At 39.8% G+C, this 23,790-nt stretch overlaps 2 protein-coding genes and 2 long non-coding RNA genes across 8 annotated transcripts; all 4 read right to left on the bottom strand.

The window, feature by feature from the left end:
• Nucleotides 1-272: 272 nt before the first annotated feature.
• On the bottom strand, nucleotides 273-841 carry LOC113469321. The gene is made up of 2 exons (XR_003392773.1): nucleotides 602-841; nucleotides 273-472 (listed from the first exon to the last, which is right to left on the bottom strand). It is a non-coding gene; the product is annotated as an uncharacterized LOC113469321 (long non-coding RNA).
• Nucleotides 842-5,305: 4,464 nt separating this feature from the next.
• LOC103513816 (glutamine synthetase 2 cytoplasmic-like) lies at nucleotides 5,306-22,351 on the bottom strand. Of its 5 annotated transcripts, none has more exons than XM_017445965.2 (6): nucleotides 22,139-22,351; nucleotides 9,785-9,854; nucleotides 8,470-8,609; nucleotides 7,883-7,958; nucleotides 5,746-5,810; nucleotides 5,306-5,527 (listed from the first exon to the last, which is right to left on the bottom strand). In XM_017445965.2, the coding sequence occupies exons 1-6, from the start codon at nucleotides 22,320-22,322 to the stop codon at nucleotides 5,520-5,522; spliced, it is 543 nt and encodes a 180-aa protein (XP_017301454.1). In that variant the 5' UTR covers nucleotides 22,323-22,351; the 3' UTR covers nucleotides 5,306-5,519. The 5 variants fall into 5 exon arrangements, with proteins under 5 accessions (XP_017301454.1, XP_026682723.1, XP_017301455.1 ...); XM_008478664.3 differs by having other exon boundaries at nucleotides 5,307-5,552; nucleotides 5,771-5,810; XM_026826922.1 differs by lacking the exon at nucleotides 7,883-7,958 and having other exon boundaries at nucleotides 5,306-5,552; nucleotides 5,771-5,886.
• On the bottom strand, nucleotides 13,252-14,179 carry LOC113469317. The gene is made up of 2 exons (XR_003392770.1): nucleotides 13,940-14,179; nucleotides 13,252-13,396 (listed from the first exon to the last, which is right to left on the bottom strand). It is a non-coding gene; the product is annotated as an uncharacterized LOC113469317 (long non-coding RNA).
• A 975-nt stretch (nucleotides 22,352-23,326) lies between the features above and the next one.
• On the bottom strand, nucleotides 23,327-23,586 carry LOC103513823 (glutamine synthetase 2 cytoplasmic-like; the record flags this gene model as incomplete). Its single annotated transcript, XM_026826929.1, has 1 exon — nucleotides 23,327-23,586. A coding segment is annotated over one exon (248 nt), but the record flags the coding sequence as incomplete, so codon positions are not given.
• Between the last annotated feature and the right edge of the window lie 204 nt (nucleotides 23,587-23,790).

Genomic DNA, 23,790 nt, shown 5'->3' with positions numbered 1-23,790 from the left:
ATAGGTGCTGCGCTTGGCGGTATTTTGACCGCTTTTGGATGGATTTCGACCGTTTTTTGGCGGTTTTCAGCTGGGCCATGTTGATCCTCCCAGGGCTGAATGAGGTCCCAAGTAATCGATTTGTTATGTGCTGTTTTCCTTCAAAACCTGACAGAGAGTTATTAATGTTATTATGCAACAAACAAACAGACGAACATTCGAAATCGCTCAAATTCCAGTCAATGGAGTTTACTCTCAAATCAAAGGGACATTCAGAGAATTTAAATAACCCATATTTTTAATTTTTTCTTCTTCTTCTTCTTCTTCTTCTTCTTCTTCTTCTTCTTGTTGTACCGTATTCGCTAGCGAACGTTGGTAATCATTTTTTACATAAAGCTAAATCAAAATTTTGAAGGTGTACCTTCAAAATTAAGCCCCCCCAAAAATTTAGGCAAGAACCGCCTATGCCTATTACTTAGAAAAATATAAATACCTATACAACTTTATTATTATACGGAATTAAAATTATGAAAGCCCTTGAAAGTGAAGCCCTGTCAATATTACTAGTGATTTGCTGAACTGTAAAACCCACTCGGAAAAAGGGCCCTCAAAATATAAATACCTATACAACTTTATTATTATACGGAATTAAAATTATGAAAGCCCTTGAAAGTGAAGCCCTGTCAATATTACTAGTGATTCGCTGAACTGTAGAACCCACTCAGAAAAAGGGCCCTCAAAAGCCCGTTCGAGCCCTAAATCAATTGAGCAAATGCCAAAAATGTTCTTTGGACATTGAACATTTTTACCTAAGTCATCAAAATCCGACTTGGTTCAACCTCCAAACTTTTTTTGACTTAGGGTGAATAACAACTTCGCTTGAAAATTGATTTTTGATTTTCTTCGTGGTCACGGTCATTTCGAATTCATTGAGCACATTTGAATTCAGATTTTAGGTGTTTCGTAGTGGATCCCAGATGGATCCTGGGAAAGTGAGGAAGAATCGAAGGAATGAAATGATTTCGTAAGAAAATCCTTGCTCCTGCAGAGATCCATAGACTGACTCAAGTTTTGGTGTTATTCTGTTATTATAATGGATAATGGAAGTTGAATGATAGAACTATAGAAATTCTCAATATGTGTCCACACTTGAGATTTGCTACTAAAATAACCAAATTATGACCGCGGCCGTCGATCGATGTCGACTGAACCGTCCACACTGCCTCGATAACAGAGATTCACCTCGCCGGTCGACCATGTTTGGACACACCTTTAAAGGTCTCTCATTTTCTCCGTGGTTACAGGATTATGTAAGACTTTCAATCTTTTGAAGCCAGCGGCGATAGTACGTTCAATACAATACACCGGTCCCCAACGAATTACTCAGGTTAATGAACGTTTTGCGTGGTTGGAATGCGGACGGGTGACTATCTGGACAATCCCGTGTTGCTGGATTTTGCCAGCCCCACATAAGCTGAATGAGTTTAATGCTTCAATGTGAGGGTGTGAATAAAATTTCGCTAAATAGAGGATGAATTCCTCGTAATTAAAAACCTTGGTAAACCGCCTATCGATCAATCTTTTAGACTTGAAAATTATACCTTTGAGGTCCTGGGGATATGAGTCAAATGAAATCGTAATAGAATATTATTTCTTTTCTCTCAATTACCTACGTAGGTACCTACCTACCCTACAGCTACACCCCATTGCTTGATTGAGCATTGCAGCATTGGGGGGAAATTTTAGTTGAAAGATAGTTTCCTTTTTTACAGAGTTTTATGTCTATTACTTAGAAAAATATAAATACCTATACAACTTTATTATTATACGGAATTAAAATTATGAAAGCCCTTGAAAGTGAAGCCCTGTCGATATTACTAGTGATTCGCTGAACTGTAGAACCCACTCAGAAAAAGATTAGGGCCCGTTCGAGCCCTAAATCAATTGAGCAAATGACAAAAATGTTCTTTGGACATTGAACATTTTTACCTAATTCATCAAAATCCGACTTGGTTCAACCTCCAAACATTTTTTGACTTAGGTTCGGGAATTATGGCGAAACAAAGAATTTCTTTTAAAGGTTCTTTTACAGCATAATTTCATACGTGTCTCTTGGCTCCCCCAAATATTAGAGATGTGTAAGGAGTGGGAGAGTTATAAAAAAGAACTACTCTTTTCATTAGACTACTCAGTCAATGAGTCAGATCATAAAACATGTGACTCGCTCTTCACCTCCGTGTGAGTACCTATATTATCTTCAGAGAGTTGGGATTTGACTTGTGAACTGAGGAGTCCGTTGAAAAGAAAATTTCTTTTTTACAACTCACTCACTTACTCAACATGTCTACCCAATATACGATACCATCTCATTCGTCCCATATTCATTCATTCCTTGTCTTTTCTAAAGGACAAACTGTATAATTTTCCTTCATTTTTTTATTCCTCCAAATAGATCAATTATTGTTATTGTACTTTGAACTTAACTTAGAAATTACATGAGCATTTTATGATTCCAAATTATTTATTCTAAAATTTCGTGTTGTTCTTTACATCTTTTCCGTGGAACTTAACTTAGAAATTACATGAGCATTTTATGATTCCAAATTATTTATTCTAAAATTTCGTGTTGTTCTTTACATCTTTTCCGTGTATTCTATCCAGAGTTGGTTTCTTTGTTTATTTCAGTGTTTATTCTGTCGAGCTGTGTGATTCATATATCTTGGATTTCGATAATAACCAACCCTGTTTACTAGAGATTATTTGTACCTATATTTATAAATTATTATACAGGGTGTGGCAAAAGTAGTGCTACAAACTTCCGGGGCGTGTTCCTGGGATTGATTTAGGAATATTCCATATTGAAAAAACTCACTCCAAACCAATTTAATTTATTCTTGATGACACTGATGATGACTCGTATTACCTATACCTATTATCATACTTACGACATCGTTAATTTTCAAATTAGATAATATAGGTATTATTGACAAAAGGCTGATGTGACATTTGTGATGCCTGGATCCGAAGCTTTATTCTCTTAATTTAGTAATGGGAATTTTATGTTTCTACATAGACGGTCTAAAATATAAAATATAGTAGACCAATCATTTTCTAAATTTGAGAGAGAATAATTTTACTGTTGGTCCAGAATTCTAGACACATCTTTTATGGATGAGTCATAAAAAATACCTACTTACTCTGAAGGCTTTTAGCTTCATCATCAGATATTTTTACAAGAGCTAAGAAATTAATAAGTTGACTATACAAGACTGGGTAGGTACTTGAAAACAATAAAACTCAGAATATGAGAGAACCAGAGAGTGATAAAGATGAGTTAGTAATTGGCAGAATACAAGGGAGAGATGAGTTGGGTGTGAGAGAAGAGATTATAAAAGTTATGTTGAATGATTGTACATACCCCGAACAAGAGGGATACACGATGAATGACAAATAGCTCAAAAAAAGAATAAAAGCAGCGATTAAAAAGAGCTGCCTTGGAAAGATGCCTGGCGCCTTGCTTGCTGTCGACCCGGATTAACACATTCGAAACTTTCAGCAAATGTTTTTTTCTTCGAGTTTCTTCATCCTTCTAACTACAAAATAATTCTGATTAACCTTTCTTCTGATTCAATTTAATTTCTCTCAGGAATACATACAATATAATGTCGATTACCCGTGTCATCCTCAGGAATACTTGGTACAGGGAGGAGGCAGTGGCGTATCGCTATCAGGGGACTCCTCATCAGACCCGGAGATCACCGTCCTCCTCATCCTTCACAACCATCATGTCTCGCATCTCAAGAACATCGATGTCAACCTATCCCAATCCCACGCGTACAGTTTGGTCCGCCATCCCGTGGCGTCCGGGCCGGGATACGAACCCAGTTCCGTCTTCGAGTTTTTTCTTTTGTCAGTAAACATTGAAGTTTAGTTTTCCAGCGAATAGAGAAGATGAAGATCAATCCCTATTAAAATGATGTTCTGCATACCCACTAAACATTCTAATGTACCTACCTTATATTATTATGTTTTATTTTATATTAAATAATAATATTAATTACATTTCAAATATTTAGTTTATTTCAAAAATAAATGGGTTCGAACGTAATAATTTATGGTCTAATTTCTACTGCATCTACTTTGTTTCCAAGTATGTTTGAGGATAAAATATTTTATAGGGATGACTAATGTTGGATATTCTAATGTGCGCTTTTCAAAATTTTAAAAAATAACTGAGATCTTGGATATGTAGGGGAGAATTACGATTAAGGTACTTTGATTTCGGTTCAGAATTAGTGCTTTATGACTTGAGTATTCGAAAAAAAAGGATTAAAAAAATGCAATAAATTAATATCAATGTTTAAAATTATCACTATTATCAGCAAGCAAAATAATTATGTATAACTTTATGTATTGTATGACCCTTTATAGTAATCTGAACACAAAATTTATTTCAGAAGGGAATGTGTAATATGTGTCAGATTACAAAAATGAACAATCTACTTATATTTATTTTGAAATAAATATTTCTAAAAATGACCCTTTATAGTAATCTGAACACAAAATTTATTTCAGAAGGGAATGTGTAATATGTGTCAGATTACAAAAATGAACAATCTACTTACATTTATTTTGAAATAAATATTTCTAAAGAAAAAACTAATGAAAGTATAGTTGAAGTAAAATCATATCGGATACCGAACAAATAGATCCGTGACATTTTAACAAAAACGCACGCTTTAAAAATAAATTTTGGCACTTTTTAAAAAATATTGGATAAACTTGATAGATAATTCAAAATATTAAAAAGTTTCAAACTTAATTTCTAGGAAAGGAAAATCATTTAAATATCTAAAAATATTAATATTTAAATTGTACACCTCTTCTACATCAATATACGTATCTTGCCACTTTTCTTACAAATTCAAAATAAATTCCATAACTTTTTTATCTTAAGTCCCATTTTAGATGAGCTAGCTTCAATCTTGAACTTTGACACCACCAAATTATTCTTTAACTTTCAGTAAAACTTTGGTCACTTTGAAGACAAAACACATTCCTCCGTATAGGGCTTTAGAGTATAGAGGGCTGAGTAAATCAGGTACACCTTCAAATCTTCTGATGAAGTCTTTCGCACATCAAAGTGTTCATGCGAAATACCTAACTGCCCTAGATCCAGGTTTTTCTCGTGGAAGTTTTTTCTGAATAGAAAGTCTGCTCTTTCCTTGTCCTACAGGAAGATTAAGAAGGAAAGTAATGTAATTTTTCTGAGTTCATATTTGTTTGTGCTTTTTCGCACATCAAAGTGTTCATGCGAAATACCTAACTGCCCTAGATCCAGGTTTTTCTCGTGGAAGTTTTTTCTGAATAGAAAGTCTGATCTTTCCTTGTCCTACAGGAAGATTAAGAAGGAAGAAGGAAAGCAATGTAATTTTTCTGAGTTCATATTTGTTTGTGCTCCTTGCCGGAAAAGTGTCTTCCTTCAGGACACATGGGGTATTTTTATTGGATTTGTTCATAGGTTGCTTCTGCTTGTTGTTCTATTCATTTAGAACACAGGTGCGGATCAGAGCCTCAGTGACGGAGTAATGAATAGAAAGTCTGCTCTTTCCTTGTCCTACAGGAAGATTAAGAAGGAAAGTAATGTAATTTTTCTGAGTTCATATTTGTTTGTGCTCCTTGCCGGAAAAGTGTCTTCCTTCAGGACATATGGGGTATTTTTATTGGATTTGTTCATAGGTTGCTTGTGCTTGTTGTTCTATTCATTTAGAACACAGGTGCGGATCAGAGCCTCAGTGACGGAGTAGGGATCACAGTTAGAAGATGGACGCCTGTCTTCCAGGTAGCCCTTCTTTTGTTCGGCGCAGTCGCGAGGAATTCGGATGCTGGCACCACGGTTGGCCACTCCTGAAAAGAAAGGGATATTAGAGTGAGAGAAGCTACATTACGTTAAGAGGGGATGAGACATAGGAGAGATTTGCCCTTAACGCTAGTACATTTCGCTTAAAAGGATCTCACGAAATTCTTGTATTCAGGAGTATTGCATCCCATTTAATTAATGTAATAATAGACAAGACAAATGAAGTTGGAAGACAAATTCTCTGGTGTTATTCTTCCTTCCTATGCGGTCACATTTAGAACGAGTTGGTAAATCCAACCACACCATTTAACTTTTTTTTACAAGCACATTGCATAATCAGACATTTTCAGGCGTTCATACAAATTATTTGCCATTTGTCGTGTTCTGTGGACTTGATTTGATCCCTTTCCCTCTCTCTCCCTCTCCCATTTCTTTCTATTTTTCCATCTCTCGCTACTTCTTTTTCTTTCGCTTTCGGTTTTTCTTCCTCCTCAGCCAACAGCGATAGTACGTTGAATGCACCAGTTCCCAATGGATCATTGAGGAAGTAGTTGGCAAGTTGGTATCCATCCACATGGGTGTTGGCGGACCAACTGACCATCTGGAGAATCGGATGCTGCTGGCTTTTTTCCCGGCCCCACACAAACTAGGTCATTGACCATCTGGCAATCTCGCTCTCCTCCTCCCCTCTCTTTCTTCTCTCTCCCCCCCTCTCCCTCTCACACACTTTTCTTTCTCTCCTTCCCCCTCTCTTTCCTTCTCTTCTCTACCTCTCCCTCCCTCTCTATCACTCCTTTCTACCTTTTCTCCCTTCCCTCTCTCTCCCTCCCTCTCTCTCCTTCCGCTCTTTCTATTTCTCTCTCTCTCTCTCAGACACACATTTCTTCCTTCCTCTCCCTCAAGTAGCATAATTGCATAAGTCATGACATAATCCTAACAAAGGAGGAGCACGTGATTAAGTCATGTTCTCATGAAACATGAAACACACATGTCATGAGAAACACGAAACACTGTCAGCAATCTAACGCTTGGCAACCATCCCAGCCTGTTTGGTGTTCTCTCTCACTTTCTTTCTCTCCCTCTCTCTTTCTCTCTCTCTCTCCCTCTCTCCCTCTCCCTCTCTCCCTCTCTCTCCCTCTTGTCTTTCTCCATCCCCTCCTTCTTCATATCTCCACATGTCTTCTCTCCTTTTCTCTACATCTCCCCCCCCCCTTCCTCACTTCTCCCTTTCCCTCTCTCTCCCTCTCCCATTTCTTTCTATTTTTCCATCTCTCGCTACTTCTTTTTCTTTCGCTTTCGGTTTTTCTTCCTCTTCAGCCAACAGCGATAGTACGTTGAATGCACCAGTTCCCAATGGATCATTGAAGAAGTAGTTGGCAAGTTGGTATCCATCCACATGGGTGTTGGCGGACCAACTGACCATCTGGAGAATCGGATGCTGCTGGCTTTTTCCCGGCCCCACACAAACTAGGTCATTGACCATCTGGCAATCTCGCTCTCCCCCTCCCCTCTCTTTCTTCTCTCTCTCCCCCTCTCCCTCTCACACACTTTTCTTTCTCTCTCCTTCCCCCTCTCTTTCCTTCTCTACCTCTCCCTCCCTCCCTCTCTATCACTCCTTTCTACCTTTTCTCCCTTCCCTCTAAAATAGGGCATTTCTTTTAACGGGCCGGTAATCCGTGTGTTTAAACCCAGCCCACCTCTTTGCTTTCAAAACACAGATACGAGTATCGAATTATCTAGGCCTAATATCCGCTCATCATTCCGATATGTAAAGTAAACAAAAGCGGGGGAAAGGGCCATAAAATCTATAGCAAAGTACGTGTGATATTATGATATTGACTTTGACACATGGAATAAATATCCCTTCCCTCTCTCCCCCTCCCTCCTTTCCATTCTCCCTTCCATCTTGCTCTTCTCTCTCTCCCTCCCCCTCCCTCTCTCTCTTCTCTCTCTCTCTCCTTCCGGTCTTTCTATTTCTCTCTCTCTCAGACACACATTTCTTCCTTCCTCCCTCCCTGTCCCTCTCTCTTTCCCTGTCGACGCCTGTCTTCCAGGTAGCCCTTCTTTTGTTCGGCGCAGTCGCGAGGAATTCGGATGCTGGCACCACGGTTGGCCACTCCTGAAAATTAGAGTGAGATATTATAGTGAGAGAAGCCACATTATGTTAAGAGGGGATGGGACATAGGAGAGATTTGCCCTTAACCCTAGTACATTTCGCTTAAAAGGATCTCACGAAATTCTTGTATTCAGGAGTATTGCATCCCATTTATTTAATGTAATAATAGACAAGACAAAAATGAAGTTGAAAGACAAATTCTCTGGTGTTATTCTTCCTATGCGGTCACAGTCACATTTAGAAAGAGTTGGTAAATCCAACCACACCCTTTAAAGTTTTTTTTTACAAGCACATTGCATAATCAGACAATTTCAGGCGTTCATACAAAATTAGTCACTGTATAACTGCTGAAGTTTTCAGTGGCGGGATTCAGCCCGAAGGCCCAATCACCTTTATCGAGTAACCTATAGGCAAGCTCAGCAGTAGAATAAAATGAATGATTTAGAATTTAGCAGTAAAATAAAATGACTGATACTAGAAAACACCTATCGTGTAGGGCTGTAGAGTCACTTACCAGCAGAAAAGTCGTGGATGGAGGAAGTTTCGTGTTTGCCCGTCAATCTTCTCTCGTTGTCTTTGCCTTGTTTGGGATCGTAAGCCTGGATGTGTCTCAGATGTTGTTTGGACAGCTTGTCAATGGCCTTTTCGATTTCACTGTCGGGGAGAACATATAATAAAATCGGTAAAAAAAAAAAAAAAAATGCAAATCCTCCGTTCCAATCTTAGCAGCATCAGTGATGATCAGTGGCTTATTTTCCATAGAAGCATAGGGAAGTACAACCTATAGAAGCACAGATTCCTCCCTCTCTACGGATTCGCTAGCAGTCTTTAAGCCCTTTCTTTTGATGAAATTGGATCTAGAAAAAGTTCGTCCAGTTCAGACTTATGTGGCGTATGGTACATGTGGGCCCATAAATGGTACGTTTTTTAGGTGGGCGAATAAATGGTACACTTACCCTACAACCTTACCTATAGAAGCTTAGATTCCTCCCTCTCTACGGGCCCCCCTTTACCTCTTACGTAAATAGTACCGGTCTACGTGATTAGATTACTCAACCTAGACCTAGATTATAAGACCACCTGCAGATCGGCATGCTGTAGATGTTTTTATACTCTTACAGCTTTACCTATAGCTTCCGCTTTTAAAAAATTCACGACTCGCCACTGGATGTAACACTAAAAGTTCAACTTACATGATTCCATTGTCCTCACGCATACAGCTTGTCAATGGCCTTTTCGATTTCACTGTCGGGGAGAACATATAATAAAATCGGTAAATGAAAAAAATGTAAATGCAAATCCTCCGTTCCAATCTTAGCATCAGTGATGATCAATGGCTTATTTTCCATAGAAGCATAGGGAAGTACAACCTATAGAAGCACAGATTCCTCCCTCTCTACGGACCCCCTTTACCTCTTACGTAAATAGTACCGGTCTACGAGTCTACGTGATTAGATTACTCAACCTAGGCCTAGATTATAAGACCACCTGCAGATCGGCATGCTGTAGATGTTTTTATACTTTTATAGCTTTACCTATAGTTTCGCCTACCCAGCACGCAGATTGGGAACCACCTATGTCTCCTCTCGCCCATCTGATGAGAGGCATACTACGGCATGGGCAGTTAGGCATGCTACAACACAGACCACACAGGTCCTCTCCGAACACAAATGGGGAACAGTTTGGTTTGGGTAGGGATGAAATTCTTTGAAGAGTAGAAACCTTGGTTGCACAGTCAATTTGCACAGGAGATGTAGTGAAATGTGTGTTAAGCTCATCGAGGTTTGCCGTACAATCTTGAGTTTCCGCACACTAAAAGTTCAACTTACATGATTCCATTGTCCTCACGCATCTCTGATTGGTAGGTTGAGCTGCCGTCGTAGTTCCAGATGGGAAGATCTGAAAGAGGAAAAGTATGGGGTCACATAAGCGATGATAAACCTATGAGGTACCTCTGTTGACGAATGGTTAATAGCACTGACTCTCAACCCGGAGATACTGTGCTCTCATCCGGGATCACACCAGATTTCTTTCAGTTTCGTGTCATCCTCAGTGTTAAATATTTAGCTCTAAGGTCTTCGTGTTCGAGTCAAGTCATGTTGAGCCTTCGATACAACATGTCTACTCCATCAGCAGGAAAACGTGCCTCAACAGCGCCCTCAGTGTCCGACAGAGTGGATCACTTGGAATTTACGCTTGGGCCTCTTCCAAATAAAAAGTCCATTAATGATTCTCATATAGAGACAAAGTAGGTGATATACGGGTAATACCTACTTTCCTAAATGAATAATGATGATGTTGAAAATTATCACAGTCACGCGCTAAACATTAGAAGGGATGACAAGAGTAACAACCTAATAGGTTAGCCGTGATTCCCAAACTGGGCCCTTGAGGGGGCCGTGAAGGACTTCGTGACCCCCGGGAAGATCACAGAAGATCACATAACATATAGTAAAGGGGGCGCGGAGCGTTCACGATTGAAGAAAAGGGGCCGAGGGGGAAAAAAGTTTGGGAGCCGCTGGCTTAGAGGAAAATTTCTCACAAAATATTAACAGCCTTTTTTTGTTGGAAAAGGTGCTGAAAAGGTCGTTCAAGATCAGTGACCTTTGTCGAAAGTGTCATCAAGGTCATAAATCGCAGGACTTATGGAAGGTCCCCCTCTAGAATGTTTATTTGGAATGACCTTTCTATGACACTTTTATGTTAAGAGATGACAAGTTGTTTTCGTTTTATACGCGTTCGATATACTTTTTTATTCCAAGTCGTTGAACTAGAGGAGAGTCAGGCATTAATATTAATAAACGTGATGTTTTCATTTCGTAGGGACATTTTTATTGGCCTATACCAAGTCCCAAGGCTTGGTTTTTATAACACGGGATGTGACGGACAATTCATGACAAATCTCTAGAGAGTCTTGACTTCTAGAGTGAGAAATGAAGATGGAGTAGTTGAGTGATGTGGTGAACAAAAGTAATAACAGGCTTTTTATTCAACCCTAAATGCTCTAGTTACAAAGGCCTGGTGAAGCTAAACCTAAGACCGAAAGCCTCATTTTCTATATGTGAAGGCTTCATACATTCTTTAGATTAGGCGCAGGCATACTTTAACCAAAGTTTTGAAGCAATCGTGTTATAGGTACCTACCCATCAATTTGTTTTTTGTTCAACTATCCCATCTTTGTTTTTATTGCGACTTGGAACTTTGATTTTGTGTATAATTATACGTACCTATCTACAGTATCTACCGTATTATTTATCTACTTTTTTGTAAGCTCGTCCTTGGGCAAACATCAGATTTTATCTTATGGTTCAAGTTTTACCTCTATCTAGGTACTTAAATTACTTTTCTTTTCAGGTCTTGCTACCAAAAAAGAAGTTCTTTACAGTTCAGTATTTATTCACCTTGTGAATTTTACCTATGTACGACTTGGTATCTACTGTGTTTACAAATTTTATCTACTTTACGTCGTGTCTACGATTTAGTCAGGTACCTAGTAAGTCTAGTCATCTAGTCATTCACCTCTGTTGGCAACTCAGCACGTGATGAAATCATGATGAAACTGGTTATCGCAACGAGTAAGGTACAAGTTGTGTTGCACATTTACCTTGTACCTATCGGTCATTAGAATCTACGTTGATGGCGAAGTACCTGAACGGTCCGTACAAGTATGAGCCTGTAGGACCTGACCAGACAGTCAGTCCGACTCACCCTGACATTTGGCAATGTCCTAATTGAAAGATTCGGCGAGAACTGGTATTGGCGAAGGGCAGCAGTTTGGTCCCATAATCACAAAAGAATGGGTATCTTAGAATTCTCTAAGGCAACACATATATTTTTTTCGGCAAAAAAGAAAAAATCATGCACTTAAGGGTTAAAGATAGTATAGCGAATTACCTCCTTTTCTTGTGACTCAAAAAACGACGGTTTGTAACAAATGTACCCAAAGTTAGGTATAACTTGGCACACAAAATGAAATGGGGGAAAACCCTAAGACATTAAAAATAGCTTTGTTTATACTGCTTTTGCCGGGGCAAAGGAACTTTTCACTTTTCAGATTCAGTCCTATTCGGGCAGGATAAACAAAAGGTACTTATACAAGTATTCCTCTTCTAACAAAGTGCCTGTTGCCAAAGATCTTTCGGTGAGTTTGTTCTTTTAGCGGAGTAAACTCGTACGTGACTTCCGTTGATGATGGTAAAATTACTGAACTATGTATATCTGGATCAAAATCCAGGCTTGAATTCATGATAGAACTGAGGGGAAAGGGACACTTACCTGAAATTCCCACTGGGAGGGCATAACTTCAGCGTTGGTACCGGAGATTTCGATGCCAGCGTATAAGCAGGCACGGTAATGGGCCTCGACAATATCACGGGCATAGACCTTGTTAGCTCCCACACCACAGTAGTATGGGCCCTGGAATCAAAGACGGGGAGGGCATAACTTCAGCGTTGGTACCGGAGATTTCGATGCCAGCGTATAAGCAGGCACGGTAATGGGCCTCGACAATATCACGGGCGTAGACCTTGTTAGCTCCCACACCACAGTAGTATGGGCCCTGGAATCAATTAGATGGTACAGTCAGTAGTCCCCATAAGAAAGGTAGACCTGTCAGGGACTGTCAGGTCTACCTGATATTGTGTGTGCTCATCAGGTATCAGGTAGACCTGACAGGCGGACTTGAATAGGTCTACCGGATAAAGAGTAGTTGACCCAAGAAACAATACCTTACGTAATAAGGGGAGTTGACTGCATCTAAAAACGTAAAATGACACGTATTTTTTTAGATATGTAATTACTCGTATGTAGGTAGATATGACCGCATCGAAAAACATAAAAAGAAACACGTGTTTTTACTTTCTATTCTTTCCATCCCGTTCAAACTAAGAAAAATTTTCTCGGAAAAATAGATTGGCCATAAAATCTGGTAAGATTATACAGGGTACCTGGGTAGCTGTGTACCCATATTATATTCTTTTGGAAATGCTAGATATGATTTAATTTCGTACGTTAAATACAGGTAGAAATGCTGTCTCAATATTTAGCTCTTGTTTTTTTTCTTTTTTTCCTTCTTTTTCTTCTTCTTCTTTGCCCCCAGGAATAGTGTGTAAGGGGGCAATGCAGTGTGCGTGAACCAAGTAGCATAATTGCATAAGTCATGACATAATCCTAACAAAGGAGGAGCACGTGATTAAGTCATGTTCTCATGAAACACACATGTCATGAGAAACACGAAACACTGTCAGCAATCTAACGCTTGGCAACCATCCCAACCTGTTTGGTGTTCTCTCTCACTTGGCACGAATGCCCTCTCCGGTTCCATCGATCCAGATGTAGGTGGCCTGGATTTTGTCAGCAGGGACGGGAAGGGCCAAGTATTTGTCCAGGACGGTTTTGTTCATGGCCGCATTGGGCGAGTTTCCCAGGACTCCGTGAGACATCTGAAATCAGAAAAATGATCGATAAAGGTTAATGGACGACATGAGCGATTTGAAAATGGACAGCAAAACCCATAGGGGTTAATTGATTATCGAGATAAAATGAGCGATAAAGATTAATGGACAGCATATAGAGTGATTGAGCGATTTCAGAATGCGTCAAACTAAATCTTTAGCCGTGTCCACACATAGTCGACCATCTCGATCGACGAGGTGAAGAGGTAAATCTATGTTGTCGAGGTAGTGTACGGTTTCCGTCGACGTCGATCGACGGGGTCGAACTATGTGTGGACACACCTTTTTATCTGTGTCGGTTTTTTCTTCTTCTTCTTCTTCTTCTTCTTTTCTTTCTTCTTCTAATTATTGCAGCCAGCGGCGATATGCGATAGCACGATGCACCAGTTTCCCATGGATCAATGAAGTTATGACTCGTGTCATTTCAAAGTTGTCCAGTCATGCAGAGCGATTAATGTTTATGTAACGACATTAATTGACTTGTAACTACGTTGTAACTTGATCAGTAAAACTATTGAGAACTTTAATTACATCTAATTTATTTCAGTGGGAAACTTGACTTGACAACTGTTGATATTAATGAGTGCAGGTACAGATTTATGATAGAAAGGTTCGTTATACGCCTGGTTATGCCCGCCACTGACACCGAGACGGTCTGAGTGACGGTCAAACGGTGGAAAAAGCTTGAGACCTAGGTCTGTCAGACCATCTGAGAGACCGAGGACTGAAGCTCTTCCGCCACAAACGTTCCGACGGTCTAAGACCTGGGTCCATCAGATGGTCTGAACATGACTGATGGGCATTAGGTACAAGTGCCTGTGGAGTTACTGGAGTAGTAAATTTTTACTTTTTTTTTCCTCATCTTCGGAGCTCAATACAATTGGATTAGTTTTTTTTTTTTTTTCCTTATCTTATCTTAATTGTTTGACCCCCAACAATTTACTTGAGACTCACCTGATCTCTTGTAAATCCCAGGGAGGGTTTGTAATTAGTAATTAGGTAGGCAATTTAGAGGCATCGTATTCAAGGATCACGTGGTGTACGTTGTTGAGTTGGAGTTCTAATGTAGTAAGAAAAGATCACTTTGAAAATAGAACATTGGAACGAATTTATTTTGTGTAGACTCACCAGAGTGAAAACCAAGACTGAGGATTGAATCAATTCACTCTAGCCAATATTGGATATTGGAAAACCGAAATACACTGGTTCGAAACCACCATCATACACAACATTCCCTTCGTCAGGATAAGCCTTCACATCTCTTCAATTAATCTTCTGGTTCTTCTAATTACCCGAGTAGTACGACGAGGCACTTGCACTTCAGGACTGACCGTTGGAGTTCCATAAGCTTCAGAACTTGTTGGACTTTCCAAAATTGAAGGATTTCTAGGAGTGATGGGACTTTCAGGAGATGCAAGGTTTCTAGGAGTCGTAGGAGTTCCAGGAGATTCAAGGTCTCTAGGAGTCATAGGAGTTCCAGGAGTTGAAGAACACCCAGGACTTTGGGAATCTTGATGTTGAGAACATTGAGGTAGAGGAGATATATGGACTCTATTTCTCCTATACTCATGTCCCTCTTCATCCATCACGTTATAAGACCTAGGATTTTCCAGTGTTGACGAAATGACACCAGGCGTCCACAAGTCATCTTCTCTCTTCTTAAAGAAAACTCTCTGGTCAACTTTCAAAGGCTCCAAGTTCTTAGCTCCCTTGTTGTAATATGTTTCCTGAGAGTTTCTGTAGCGAACAAAATTCTCGTCGTACTTGTATATTTTGGGTTTCAGTAACTTATTCTGTGTTGGAATCTTACTGTTCAGTACTCTACTGAATAGCAACTGAGCAGGAGATGGACCAAAATTCTTTGGGGTGTTTCTTAAATTCAACATACCAATATAGGGATCAGTATTGTCATATAAACATTTAGTTAACATTGTCTTCATTATCTTGACTGCAGATTCGGCTTCCCCATTGGATCTAGGGTACCTTGGACTGGATGTTATATGCTGAAATTCATAGGTTCTAGCAAATGGTTGGAATTCACGTGACGAAAATTGTGGACCATTGTCACTGACAACTATTTGTGGTATACCGTGTCTTGCAAAAATACTCTTAATATGAGCAATAACAACAGCAGAAAAAGTGTTACTACACAGAGCTGTTTTTTTTTTTTTTTTTTTTTTTTTTTTTAAAAAAAAATCAACCTATCAGATTGCTTAATTCGAGAGTTAAACTTAAACGGAGTTTAAACTCACTTTGTGGCCCCGGCCTAAAATAATAATCACTTACTACTTTCGGCAAATCATATAAATGGTGTGGCAAAAAGACCGTAGATAGGTGGTTCCCAAGCTTGCATGTAGACACACGCCACTGGTGGTGCAAATGTGTTTATTTGAGAGTTTTGGGCGAACCATCCAAATGATGACAAGTATGACATTTCAAGGTTGACCTCTGATTATTTTGGAACATTGGACTCATTAAACTGATAACTGGCATTAGCTAGGCACACATTACCTCCAGCTTGACGTGTTTGAATGCTCTACGAGTCAACATAGTCAATATTGGAATTGGAAGATTCGTAGAAGCTTAGGCCAGCTACTCACTATCAGGTAGTACACCTGATCAGGTCTACCTGATAGTGAACGGTTTGGGATAAAGACAAACGGTTTTCACAGGATTGTTGTGCTTTCCAAGAGCTATCCAAAACCGTTTTGGCCGGTAAAAATTTCTTCACCGTAAGCCCAGGAGGAGTGATTTCCTGTTTGCTCCTGATCAGGTCTATCTGATAGTTAGTAGCTGGCCTTAAATTCTTAGAAGCTAAACCCATCCTTTAGGTCTGTTTGCTCCTGATCAGGTCTATCTGATAGTTAGTAGCTGGCCTTAAATTCTTAGAAGCTAAACCCATCCTTTAGGTCTGTTTGCTCCTACACCTAAACCTCTGAGTGGGCTTTTTGTGTATATGAAACCAATATTGAAAGAACTAGGAACCTAATAACCTATCTCTGAAAGGAGTTCTCATATCGAAACTTCGCCTACTCCGAGCGCAGAAAAAGGATCGTACCGTAGAAAATCCGAAGTCAATATTGAAAGAATAGGTAACTATTTGTGTATATGAAACCAATATTGAAAGAACTAGGAACCTAACAACCTATCTCTGAAAGGAGTTCTCATTTCGAAACTTCTCCTACTCCGAACGCAGAAAAAGGATCGTACCGTAGAAAATCCGAAGTCAATATTGAAAGAATAGGTAAGAATAGGTTGTTCTGAAGATGGCCATAGTAGTGGTCGAAATATATCAACTCGTCTGTCCTTTTATCTATAGTCTTGTTTTTTAACGTCTACTAGATAGGGGACAGTCCATAATCCATACTCCAGTCAAGTGAAGACCATGTCCAGAAATATGTATACTACATAAAGTGGTAAATAGGTTCTCAAATTTAAAACAATACATGAGATGAAACAAACAAAAACAGTAGGTACACAGGTCCATGCACGGTAGCAATGAATTTGATAAACATATTGAACGATAACAAATAGAAAGTAGGCATCAAAACATGTTTGCATGTTATATAGGCAACTTGGAGATGTATTGTTTACGTTCATTTGTTGTTTACCGAAACCAAAAGTTACGTCACAATAAAAACAACATATCAACATGAGACAAAGTAGGTATGACTCAATGTTGTTGACTTGTTTTGGTTTGGTCGTTGTTCGTTTTAAGTTTTTGGTTGTTTGTTGTTGTTGTTGTTGCTGCCTCTTTGTGATTGCTCAGACGGTGGTGTCACGTGACTGCGAATTTGTGACAATAAACAATAGGAAATGTGATCTAGGTCTAGGATCTCCACGTCTCTTTAGATATAATCGGTGCTTATTATGAACTTGATAATATTGCATCCTCAGTGATAAAGTAGCTCCATGGCCTTTCTATTTGGAGTTCAGTGGTTAGAGTCCAATCAAATCATGTTGACCCTTCATATTGGAAATCCTTCCATGCAACTTCTATATCATCAGCAGGAAAACGTGCCTCAATAGCTCTCTCAGTGTCTGACAGAGTGGATCACTTGGAATTTATGCTTGGGAATTTATGCTATTCTCATGTAGAGACAAAGTAGGTGATATATGGGTAATCCGTAATACCTACTTTCCTAAATGAATAATGATGATGTTGAAAATTATCACAGTCAATTGGATATTGGAAAGCAACCCCCGAGAAGATCACATAAAACATAGTAAAGGGGCTGCGGAGCGTTCACAATTGAAGAAAAGGGGCCGAGTAGGAAAAAAAAAGATTGGGAACCGCTGGCTGAGAGGGAAATTTCTCACAAAATATTAACACTTAGAGGAAAATTTCTCACAGAATATGAACAGCATTTTTTTGTTGGAAAAGGTGGTGAAAAGGTCGTTCAAGATCAGTGACCTTTGTCGAAAGTGTCATCAAGGTCATAAATCGCAGGACTTATGGAAGGTCCCCCTCTAGAATGTTTATTTGGAATGACCTTTCTATGACACTTTTGTTGGGAGATGACAAGTTGTTTTCGTTTTATACGCGTTCGATATATTTTTTATTCCAAGTCGTTGAACTAGAGGAGAGTCAGGCATTAATATTAATAAACGTGATGTTTTTATTTCGTAGGGACATTTTTATTGGCCTATACCAAGTCCCAAGGCTTGGTTTTTATAACACGGGATATGACGGACAAGTCATGACAAATCTCTAGAGAGTCTTGACTTCTAGAGTGAGAAATGGAGATGGAGTAGTTGAGTGATGTGGTGAACAAAAGTAATAACAGGCCTTTTATTCAACCCTAAATGCTCTAGTTACAAAGGCCTGGTGGAGCTAAACCGCAAGTGGAAACAGGTGACGTCGCGCGACATTGTCGCGCGATTTTGTCGCACGACAGAGGTCGCGTTGGTGGAAATCCACCTTAAGACCGAAAGCCTCATTTTCTATATGTGAAGGCTTCATACATTCTCTAGATTAGGCGCAGGCAGACTTCAACCAGAGTTTTGAAGCAATCTTAGCAATCTTGTTATAGGTACTCATCAATTTGTTTTTCAACTATCCCAACTTTGTTTTTATTGCGACTTGGAACTTTGATTTTGTGTATAATTACTTACCTATCTACAGTATCTATACCGTATTATTTATCTAGTTTTTTGTAAGCTCGTCCGTCGTCCTTGGGCAAACTCTTGTTATAGGTACTCATCAATTTGTTTTTCAACTATCCCAACTTTGTTTTTATTGCGACTTGGAACTTTGATTTTGTGTATAATTACGTACCTATCTACAGTATCCACGGTATTATTTATCTACTTTTTTGTAAGCTCGTCCTTGGGCAAACTTCAGATTTTATCTTATGGTTCAACTACTTTTCCTTTCAGGTCTTGCTACCAAAAAAGAAGTTATTTACACTTCAGTATTTATTCACCTTGTGAATTTTACCTATGTACGACTTGGTATCTACAGTGTTCACAAATTTTATCTACTTTACGTCGTGTCTATACGGTTTAGTCAGGTAGTAAGTCTAGTCATCTAGTCATTCACCTCTGTTGGCAACTCAGCACGTGATGAAATCATGATGATGGGGGGCTTAAGCCCCCCCAAAGTTATCAGGGCCTCTTACACTAGATAAAATTGGATTTCAGAATAATAATCCAAAACACTATTTTTTACTTTCCTTATCCTATAGGAAGGAAAGTAATGTAATCGGGTCAAGTTTTCGATGGTCAGTTTTTAGTGTCAAACTGTCAAAACGCGTTTTGAGGTCCCTAGAGCCTAAATCCAAAGTTTCAGGCATTGGTCCGTGTGTGTATCTGTGTGTCTGTCTGTCTGTCTGTACCTAAACAAAATATCTCGAGAACGATAAGAGCTAGCGACTTGAAATTTGGTAAAGCTGTCAAATGTGACAAGGATGCGACACGAAACTTTTGGTTAAGACCGGTGCAACGGTTGGCGGCATTTTACTGCTTTTTTGTCTGTCTGTCTGTAAACAAAATATCTCGAGAACGGTAAGAGCTAGAGACTTGAAATTTGGCATGCAGATGACAAATGTGACAAGGATGAGACACGAAACTTTTTTGGTTAAGATCGGTGCAACGGTTGGCGGCATTTTACCGCTTTTTGGCGGTTTTCGGTGTAATTTAACAATATATCGGGGACGGTATGAGCTAGTTAAGATCGGTGCAACGGTTGGCGGCATTTTACCGCTTTTTGGCGGTTTTCGGTGTAATTTAACAATATCTCGGGAATTGGTTGGCGGCATTTTACCGCTTTTTGGCGGTTTTCGGTCTAGTTTAACAATATCTCGGGAACGGTATGAGCTAAGATACCCTCACAAGGGCCGACCTGGGAACAGAAAATACAGAAAACCCTGAAGTTTGAGGAGGTCTAAGGATAAATGAGGAAAAATAAATGACCTTGATCGAGATAAATATCTTCACCTGAACCCATTTGGATGTAAGGAATAATTAAATAAATGAGGAAAATGAGAATACCTAGTAAACATGTATCTTAAAGATAGTAAGTATAGCGAATTACCTCCTTTTCTTGTGACTCAAAAAACGACGGTTTGTAACAAATGTACCCAAAGTTATAACTTGGCACACAAAATGAAATGGGGGGGAACCCCCAAGACATTAAAAATAGCTTTGTTTATACTGCTTTTGCCGGGGCAAAGGAACTTTTCACTTTTCAGTCCTATTCGGACAGGATAAACAAAAGGTACCTGTACAAGTATTCTCTTCTAACAAAGTGCCTGTTGCCAAAGATCTTTCGGTGAGTTTGTTCTTTTAGCGGAGTAAACTCGTACGTGTCTCCCGTTGATGATGGTAAAATTACTGAACTTTGTATATCTGGATCAAAATACAGGCTTGAATTCATGATAAAACTCAGGGGAAAGGGACCAGTTCACCCGAGTTCTTAGTGAAGCAAATAGATAATAGAGACTCGTTATACGACCTTCAGTCCTCACCTGGTCTCGAAAAAAGTGAATTTTCCTCATGACGATAAAGGAGAAAGAATTTCTCATTTCGTACTCATCATTTTGCTGACGAGTTCGGAAGTTGAAAATAGGGCATTTCTTTTAACGGGCCGGTAATCCGTGTGTTTAAACCCAGCCCACCTCTTTGCTTTCAAAACACAGATACGAGTATCAAATTATCTAGGTCTAATATCCGCTCATCATTCCGATATGTAAAGTAAACAAAGGCGGGGGAAAGGGCCATAAAATCTATAGCAAAGTACGTGTGATATTATGATATTGACTTTGACACATGGAATCCTGACCAGACAGTCAGTCCGACTCACCCTGACATTTGGCAATGTCCTAATTGAAAGATTCGGCGAGAACTGGTATTGGCGAAGGGCAACAGTTTGGTCCCATAATCAAAAAATTCAATTGCTTTCGCCAAATACTCCAAAAAGGCACACACCTACCCAGAAGTTCACCCGAGTTTATCATGATGAAACTGGTTATTGCAACGAGTAAGGTACAAGTTGTGTTGCACATTTACCTTGTACCTATCGGTCATTAGAATCTACGTTAATTTCAATTTCATCCTTGTACGGACCTGAACGGTCCGTACAAGGATGAGCCTGTAGGACCTGACCAGACAGTCAGTCCGACTCACCCTGACATTTGGCAATGTCCCAATTGAAAGATTCGGCTAGAACTGGTATTGGCGAAGGGCAGCAGTTTGGTCCCATAATCAAAAAATTCAATTGAAGATTGAAACTGCCTTCGCCAAATACTCCAAAAAGGCACACACCTACCCAGAAGTTCACCCGAGTTCTTAGTGAAGCAAATAGATAATAGAGACTCGTTATACGACCTTCAGTCCTCACCTGGTCTCGAAAAAAGTGAATGTTCCTCATGACGATAAAGGAGAAAGAATTTCTCATCTCGTACTCATCATTTTGCTGACGAGTTCAGAAGTCGAAAATAGGGCATTTCTTTTAACGGGCCGGTAATCCGTGTGTTTAAACCCAGCCCACCTCTTTGCTTTCAAAACACAGATGCGAGTATCAAATTATCTAGGTCTAATATCCGCTCATCATTCCGATATGTAAAGTAAACAAAGGCGGGGGAAATGGCCATAAAATCTATAGCGAAGTATACGTGTGATATTATGATATTGACTTTGACACATGGAATAAATTGTTGTGCGAACCTCTCTCATTCAAATTCCGCTTGCGTGGGAGATTGTGGATCGTGCGAAGGGCAACGTTCCAAACTGTCCCTGTACATGATGATTATGCATAGTTTGCTGTCTTCCAAACTGTCCCAATATTGCCTCGTTTGTTTTTTTCATTAAGTAAATCAGTTCGTCTTTTGTTCGAAACGAAAACATTCGCACAAGAGGCATCTGACATCGCCAGAGGGAATGGTGACAGATTTTCAGGCCATTGTGTGCCATTTTTATTCGAGACGATTTTGTCTTCATGACAGGTATAGTGTGAAGTGGAATGATCGATCTTCTTCCAAACTTACCAGACACATCTTTGACGACACCAGTAAGGGTTCTGTCCTTGGCACGACTCGTTTGTTTTTTTCATTAAGTAAATCAGTTCGTCTTTTGTTCGAAACGAAAACATTCGCACAAGAGGCATCTGACATCGCCAGAGGGAATGGTGACAGATTTTCAGGCCATTGTGTGCCATTTTTATTCGAGACGATTTTGTCTTCATGACAGGTATAGTGTGAAGTGGAATGATCGATCTTCTTCCAAACTTACCAGACACATTTTTGACGACACCGGTCAGGGTTCTGTCCTTGGCACGGATGCCCTCTCCGGTTCCATCGATCCAGATGTAGGTGGCCTGGATTTTGTCAGCAGGGACGGGAAGGGCCAGGTATTTGTCCAGGACGGTTTTGTTCATGGCCGCATTGGGCGAGTTTCCCAGGACTCCGTGAGACATCTGAAATCATCGAGAGAAAATTTAGAAATATACCCAAAGGGATTTATTGATCATTTGGAGAAAAAAGAGCGATCGAGCAATTCGAGAATGCATCAAATTAAATCTTTAGCTGTGTCCACACATAGTCGACCATGTCGATCGACGAGGTAAATTTATGTTGTCGAGGTAGTGTACGGTTTTTGTCGACGTCGATCGACGGGGTCGAACTATGTGTGGACACACCTTTTTATCTGTGTCGGATTTCTTCTTCTTCTTCTTCTTTTTCTTCTTCTTCTTATTCTTCTTCTAATTTTCTGGTCAAAATCTCAAATAAATGAGGATAAAATTTCATGCCTCGGCTGGGATCGAACCCATGCCCTCCTGTTTACCAGGCGAGCGTCCTGACCACTACACCACCGAGGCAGGTACATTGGACGAAAATCTCACCTGTGGGTTTCTTGTTGTACTTGTAGGTGTCGCACAGAACCAGAATGTTGTTGCCTTTTTTTAGGTTTTTTTTTTTTTTTTTTTTTTTTTTAGGAAAATCTGTACATTCTTTTTTTTTCTCTGTCTCCTTGCCTAACTAACTAAATACGTAATACCTAATTAACTACATTTACCCCCCCCCTCAAAAGTTGATTCTGTTTATTGGCTCCTTTCTCAGACGGTCTGACAGACCTAAGTCTGAAGTTTTTAGTGCCACACACGTTCCTACTGTCTGAGCATGGTAACCACTGGGGTGAGGTTAACGCTGGAGGCGTTCTCTACCACCTTACCCTTAGAGCTCTATTATTATCTGGTCAAAATCTCAAATAAATGAGGATAAAATTTCATGCCTCGGCTGGGATCGAACCCATGCCCTCCTGTTTACCAGGCGAGCGTCTTGATCACAACACCACCGAGGCAAGTACAAGGTTAACGCTGGAGGCGTTCTCTACCACCTTACCCTTAGAGCTCTATTATTATCTGGTCAAAATCTCAAATAAATGAGGATAAAATTCCATGCCTCGGCTGGGATCGAACCCATTCCCTCCTGTTTACCAGGCGAGCGTCTTGACCACTACACCACCGAGGTAGGTACGTTGGACAAAAATCTCACCTGTGGGTTTCTTGTTGTACTTGTAGGTGTCGCACAGAACCAGAATGTTGTTGCCCAGTCTGAACGGATCCTTGAATATAGCCACCGGGTGCAGGAACGTATCTGAGTTGCTGCCCTCTGATTGGTAGGTTGAGCTGCCGTCGTAGTTCCAGATGGGAAGATCTGAAAGAGGAAAAGTATGGGGTCACATAAGCGATGATAAACGTATGAGGTACCTCTGTTGAGGAATGGTGAATGGTTAATATCACTGACTCTCAAGACTCTCAACCCGGAGATACTGTGCTCTCATCCGAGCTATGCAGAAATATTGTAACCAAACATTACCGTTCCCGGATAGGTATGGACGTAAAAGAATGGGTCTAATGTAAAACCGGTTCCAAGGTTTTTTTT

Source organism: Diaphorina citri, unplaced genomic scaffold, assembly GCF_000475195.1.
Source record: "Diaphorina citri unplaced genomic scaffold, Diaci psyllid genome assembly version 1.1 scaffold1031, whole genome shotgun sequence".
Taxonomy (NCBI): Eukaryota; Metazoa; Arthropoda; class Insecta; order Hemiptera; family Psyllidae; genus Diaphorina; species Diaphorina citri.
The sequence above is the reverse complement of the archived record's forward strand: the minus strand, read 5'-3'. Positions and strand labels throughout refer to the sequence as shown.